Below are 7,113 nucleotides of genomic sequence, written 5' to 3'. Positions count from 1 at the left end.
GGGTGAGGCCACAACATTAGTAACAAAGAAACAGAATTTCTGGAGGATGGGGCCCAGAATCAGGATTTTAAAAAGATTCCCAGGTGATTCTAATGTGCAGCCAAGGTTGAGAACCACTGCTCTAGAGGTATTAACTTGTGTGTATCATCTGACCTGCACTGGCTCCTCTCTGACCGAGACAGTCAATGAATCCCACTCTGGGGAAATAACTTCTTGGTTCGTGGCTCCCTTCTTATTTCCTGGAATTAAGCTCAAGGCTGCACTGAGGCTCATTAGCTCCCCATTTCTGCTTAGATGCTCTTTTAAACAACGTGTGTGATAAACTAGAACTATTCATTCCAAGCCGACATGCATGGAGACCCTCCCCTGTGCCAGGTGCCATGCTGGCGCCGGGGCTGGCCTGCCGGGCAGGTGGGGACTGTTATCCTCAGGAGGGAGAGCAAGCCATGGCGGAGTGGTTTCCAATTGCCCAGGTGCATATCTGTCGCAGCCATGAGGGCCTCTGGAATTGCTGGGGAACATGCTTCCAGGTCTTGGAGGTGCCACTGGGAACCAGAGTGGATGTGTAGCCCAACATTGTGACTAATCTCCGTGCTCAGCTGATAATGTGTGATGCCCAGAGAGAGGCCGTGTTTCTATCCAAGAGCTAAGCTCTTTGTTCTTTCTCACAAATACACTCATTGATCTCACTAACTAAAGCAATTATCTTCATTTAGTGATCTTTTCCAAAAGCATTATTTCCACTCCAAAACACCACTTTTATTTGCCAAGTGCCACAGTGTTACATCCTGGCAATGGGTCAGCATGTACTGCCAAATTATGTAAGCCCTTGGTTGGGTTTAGTCCTGGCTGAGCAAGAGTGTCTGGGGAGTGTGAGCTGGTGAGGTGACCCTGTGTCTGAAAACGGAGAACAGCTGTCCTTACCTTCATTCATTAGCTCGGTGTTTACACTGTGATTGGGAAGGAAATCCACGTTTGCCTAAGACACCAGTCCCCAGCTGAGAAATGTCATACTGTGAAAATGTTGGATTGAGGTTTGTTGTCAAGGAAATATAAACTGTGGACATTTCATGAAATTCAAACACGCGGATTAATTTGCTAACAGGGAGCTAAGATTGCAGTAAACCACACTGGCCTTATTCAAAGATTGAAATGTAATTAGTGTTGACTGTAGTGGCAGCAGCTAATGAGAAGGACTATAAAACCCTAGAAAAGAATTTTATTAATAAAAATTAGAAGAAATATTTTCATAGAAAAGTCAGCCTCACCGTAAGAAGAGATTATTGGTGAGTAAAATGACCTCATTTAGTAAATATCATAAAAAAAAGACATCACAGGGAATAAACTTGTTTGTATAGGCACTCTTTTGTTAAAGAACATTTTTTTGGGGGGTAAACTTTAATGAATGGAGACACTTCTGGAGACCCAGAATGAAATATGCCCACGTGGGCAGGGAAACAGGATCAAGACCCACCAGTCCCTTGTTTCATCCGTCATGCATTGCTTCCTCTGCCCAAGGCACCCCCGCTGCTCTTGCTCTAGTATTGAAGTGTGTCATACATATTATTGGCCTCGTCAAGCTAAATGTTAGCTCTCTCCTTTTCAAATATCCCACTCAAAAGATAGTAAAGGAATGAAAGCTAAACCTACAAAGACAAAGAATGGCGGTGGAGACTTAGAGGAGAGCTCCGAGGCACATGGAAGAGTGGTGACTGATTAGTGGAGTGATAGATGCCTCAGCCTGCAGTGCGACTGTGTAGAGATGAGGGAGTTGGCCTACAACTGCCTAGCCTAGAGGCTGGAAGGCAGGGGGAGGGGCCAACATTCAGGAACTTAAGAGACAGGAGGACTGGAGCAGCGCCTCCTCGCACCCTAGATGTCTGGCTTCTACCTCCCCACCCCCTCCCACCCCAGAACAGACTGGAGGTCTGTTCTCTGGAGAAACTGAAGTGGAATAATTTTGGAAGGGGGTGTGAGTGACTGAAAACAGGGAACGGAGAGCTGGGACCACTATGCTTGTCTCCTGCCCGGTTCCATTATGCCAGCAGCCAGGCCTGTGTACCCCCAACAAGGGTTGGGAAGCATCTTTTCTTGACAAACAGAACAGTTCTGGAAAAAAAAATGCCCCAGATACTGAAATGTATGGGCTCCTCAGTGAACGGCTTGGCACCTTTTTCTTATATTACTTGAAGCTCACCACGCATAACTCCTCCATGCATAGAGCCTTCAATCTGCTTTTAGTACTTTGCTCTTAAATAGGATCTGAGTCATATTAGGGAGGCCTCGCCTTCAATCTGCTTTTAGTACTTTGCTCTTAAATAGGACCAGCGGCTAAGGATCTGAGTCATATTAGGGAGGCCTCAACATGAAAGACATGGACCAAAACAAACCAGAAGAGAAACTTTGTAGAAAATGGAGATGGTGCAGACAGCAGAGAAAATGTTTTTGAAAAGAATCTGCTTTTAGTACTTTGCTCTTAAATAGGATCTGAGTCATATTAGGGAGGCCTCGACATGAAAGACATGGACCAAAACAAACCAGAAGAGAAACTTTGTAGAAAATGGAGATGGTGCAGACAGCAGAGAAAATGTGTGTTTTGAAAAGAGTTATAGCAGAAAGAGAGAAGCGATTTAATGTCTAACATGAGAATAGCACTTATGAAAGAGAATTAGTGATAGTGGAAATAACATTAAATACTTGAATTAAAACACAGTTGAATATATATTTCTACAAAAGTAGAACAAAAATTGGAGTTGAAAAGTAGATGAGATAGAAATGTGAAAAGTTGAAATTCAGTCTAATGACTAATACATTAGATGCAAAGATAAAAACAAAAGAAATGGTTCTCTGAACATCATCATAGAAATAATACAAGAACATTTCATAGAACTAAAGACTAGGAAGTATCTAACAGTTGTGATGCAGCTGATGAAAGGATCTAAGGATAAATGTACAGAAAACAAGACAAGTAAAAATAGCAATGACTTATTAAGTCTAAAAAGTTAAAGTTTTATAAGAAAGAAAAGATGACAAGAGTCTACAATGTGGCTTTTTGGTGAACAATGTTTATGTAGCCATGATACTATAAAGAGTTGGCTCTTGATTTTATTATTGGGAAGCTAGCAGAATGAGAAATTCATATGTATGTTGTATTATTTACCACATGTAAAACTGGTAAATTAAGAAAGAGGCACAGTACCGAGCAACATGGACGTAAGTACTAGAAGAAACAGCGATAATGTGCAATTGGTTTCCTCTGGAGAATGTGATTGGGATGGGGGGAAGAGGAGAGTCAAGGTTTTCATTATATTTCATTTTGCTGTGATTACAAAATAAAATTATTTTAAAATGTAACTGATAACTGATGACAATGAAAGTAGACATAATGAAATAATTGGAATCTGTGAGATAATGATAAATTTTGCAGGTGAAAGTACCTCTCGAAGTCATTCCTATCTGTAAAATAGGTGATGATGTCTAACATGTTTTACATTTAAAAGGATAATCGCCAAGCAAAACTGACAGCATCATGCTAGTAGTAGGAGACACATGTAGCCAGGAGGACCCAAGACAAATCAGAAAGACAATATAAGTAAGGATGAGCCATAGCTAAATGAAATAATTGGTAAGGTTGTATTAATGGATATATTTTTAATGCCATGCCCTAAAAAAGAGACTACACCCAGCACCCATTTGACACTGACAAAAATTACCCATATATGTGCCTACAAAGGAAACTTTAATTCATTTTTTGTTGTTGTTAATCTTCACCTGAGTATCCTCTATTTTTCTATTGATTTTAAAGAGAGTGGAAGTAAGGGGGGGGGGGGGGGGGAAGAGGGGGAGAGGGAGAGAGAGAGAGAGAGAGAGAGAGAAACATCGATGTGAGAGACACATCCATTGCTTGCCTCCCACATGCGCCCCAACCAGGGCCGGAGGGTCGACACTCTAACCACTGAGCCATGCCAGGCAGTGCAGTTTAATACATTTTAAAAGAAAGAAATAATGGACTTTATTTTCTGACTAGAGTGCAAGTAGAAATGCACAACATATAGAAATAAAGACCCTCCAAGCCAAAACAGCACAACAACAGACATGCTGGATATGAAAAAACTTTCTCAAAAATAATTCTTGTGTCAAAGAAGAAATCAAAACCACAAATTGAAACCACCTAGAAAATAATAATGGGAACATTACTCTGGTGGAGAGCTGCTTTGCCAGTGTCCATTCTTTCCTCTCTTCTTACTAACAGAATATTGATTTTGTTGAGAGTCACTGACCAGCTGAAATCCCTATACACAGGCCTCCTTTTAGTCAGTGGAACTTGGGAGGAGGGGTGGCTATATGAGTAAGTTCTCACCAATAAGATGCAAGGGATTATAGACGGGCGGGGCATCCAGCAGAGCTTAAGAAGAAGGTTGACTGAGCTGTCTAATAAGCCTTTGGCATATGTGATACTGGATGAGTCATTTTATAATCAGAAGGTGTCAATACACCTAAAGGTAGATGAGTGCAAAGATAAAGGTGTTCCTCCAAAATATCCAGGGATCCATTCATTCCAGCCTGGACTTCCTACCTCTTGGAAAAAAAAAAAAAACTTAACCCTTAAGTCGCTATTTTGGGTCTCTTTGTTAGTAGGAACCAATAAAATTCCTGACACACTCACAGGGATCCATTCATTCCAGCCTGGACTTCCTACCTCTTAGGGGAAAAAAATCTAACCCTTAAGTTGCTATTTTGGGTCTCTTTGTTAGTAGGAACCAACAAAATTCCTGACACACTCAGATATCACAATTTATGGAATGTAATTAAAGAATGAAAAGAAATGAAGCATGCAAATCAATAAATTGGAAACAAAAACAACAAAATAAAGGAAAGCAGAAAGAAATGGTTCCTCCAAAATATCCAGGGATCCATTCATTCCAGCCTGGACTTCCTACCTCTTAGGGGAAAAAAATCTAACCCTTAAGTTGCTATTTTGGGTCTCTTTGTTAGTAGGAACCAACAAAATTCCTGACACACTCAGATATCACAATTTATGGAATGTAATTAAAGAATGAAAAGAAACAAATGAAGCATGCAAATCAAAAAATTGGAAACAAAAACAACAAAATAAAGGAAAGCCGAAAGAAATGAGGCTCAAAGTGGAACTCGATAAATTAGAAAAATGAAAAAAAAAAGGCTAAATCTAAGAGCTAGTTCTTTCGGGAAAACAATAATTTAAAAGATATATAGACATATATATTTACCTGCATAATCAAGAAGTAGGTGAAGAAAGCACAAGTAAACAAAACTAGATCATGAAAAATAGATATAGAGATGAAATGATTTATACTTTGCAACACTGTGCAAATAACTTTGAAAATGTGGATCAAATAGGTGATTTTCTTGGTAAACATGCTATGAGATTGACTCCAGTGTATAAAGAGACTCAAAGAGACTAGTAACATTGAAAGACATGAGACAGCCTTGACCTGAGCCCAGTTCTTACTGCTCTTCTGGCATCTCCTTTGCTGTTGGATTTTTCAGTGCGAGGGAAGTGGATTTCTGGTGAGAACCTCCGGTGTGGCACGCTGGTATCGGGGTGCAGCCTCTGGCAAGCGTGGCCACACACCAGATAGGTGAAGGCAGTGATTCTTGGCATTAGGGCCCATCCCAAAATAAAGAGCTCCGAGTCTTCCGTTTTTTTATAGCATTTTCCAGATCAATATGCTACTCGATCTTTTTTAGTAAGAAAAAAAAATCATTGAAATTGTTTTCAAAACATTCCTTAAGGTTTCAAATGTTTCAAACAGTCTATCCAAATAAATAGTGGTAAAGATTTCAAAGCAGGATTATGCATCGAAAAGGTGGAGAGGGTTGTTTTGATAGAAAAATTAACGGTATAGGAAGAAAGAAAAGTGGTGAGCATCGGAACACTATTACATGGAAAAATACCTTGTTTTCACATGCCGGTAACTGGAATATCCCTACTGGTTAAAAATAAATGGCATGAAGTGTGAGGAAACCAGTTAAGGGAAAAAAAAATGAAGCAACCAGAACAGCCGGTCATCTAGAAAGAGAATCATGAAGTTATGCCAAAGGCTTCAGATCATTACACCAAGTCATCCACCCCGAGGCCAGGGTTTAAGCCCTCTGTTGACAAACACCATGGTCGCGTGAGCCCCGGGGCATCCAGAAAGGCCTGCTTGGACAAGCATTTGGTTCTGGAAGTTTCCTTGCTGTTTAAAGTGTGTTGTTTTCTCTGAACTTTGAAGTTTCCCCACATAATCTTCATGAATTCTAACGTGCTGTCCTCTTTTACCCCATCTTTCCCTGGTAGCGGGAGCAGTGAGCCATGGAGCTGTACTTTGGTGAATATCAACACGTGCAGCAGGAATACGGTGTCCACCTGAGGCTCGCCAGTGATGAAACCAAAAAGTTGAGGAATTCCCAGCACCCTAAGGCAGGCTCCTACGGGGTCAGTATTCGGGTACAGGGGATCGATGGCCACCCCTACATAGTCCTGAACAACACGGAGCGCTGCCTGCCAGGCACACCTTTTTCTGAAAACGGGCCATCGTTTCCACCGCCAGTGATAAATGACCTGCCTGTGCATCCCAGCAACGGGGCTGGGCTAGAGGAGGACAGTGCGGACGAGCTGCCCTTTCCAGAAAACCCGTATGCCCCACCCAGCTCAGAGAGAACCCCAAAGCAACCCCCTCTCTTTGAGGCCAAGCATGGAGCTCTAGAATGCAAAGAGGGGCCCAGGAAGCCATCGCAGGTGCTGAACTTTCAGAGGCATCCCGAGCTTTTGCAGCCCTACGACCCTGAGAAGAATGAGTTGAACTTACACAACCACCAACCTGCTCAGGGTAACTGGCTACAGACCCTAACAGAAGAAGGCACCAACAGTAAGAAGGGCTGGACTTACTTTTCCAAACCCAGTCGTTCCCAGCCCGCCAGCCCTCCTCTGGAAGAGCTGGCCAAGTCCAACGTGACGGCCATTCGCTTATGCAGCTCGGTGGTCATCGATGACCCCAAGAAGCAGACCTCCGTGTGCGTGAATGTGCAGAGCTGCGCCAAGCAGGGGCCGCGGGAGGCGGAGGCCCCCTCCCCGGGCGGGAGGCCCCC

At 42.4% G+C, this 7,113-nt stretch overlaps 1 protein-coding gene across 1 annotated transcript in view; it reads left to right on the top strand.

Annotated features, from left to right (window-relative positions):
- The first annotated feature begins 6,286 nt into the window (after window positions 1–6,286).
- CGNL1 (cingulin-like 1) overlaps window positions 6,287–7,113 on the top strand; it is a 101,383-nt gene continuing 100,556 nt past the window's right edge. Inside the window, exon 1 of the mRNA XM_014540337.1 lies at window positions 6,287–7,107. Coding sequence (XP_014395823.1) covers window positions 6,338–7,107 — 770 coding nt within the window. The 5' untranslated portion in view covers window positions 6,287–6,337. The remainder of the gene's footprint in view (window positions 7,108–7,113) is intronic.

The sequence above is a fragment of the Myotis brandtii genome, unplaced genomic scaffold (genome assembly GCF_000412655.1).
Source record: "Myotis brandtii unplaced genomic scaffold, ASM41265v1 scaffold242, whole genome shotgun sequence".
NCBI classification, from domain to species: domain Eukaryota; kingdom Metazoa; phylum Chordata; class Mammalia; order Chiroptera; family Vespertilionidae; genus Myotis; species Myotis brandtii.
Note: the sequence above shows the minus strand (reverse complement) of the source record. Positions and strands in the feature narration are given on the sequence as shown.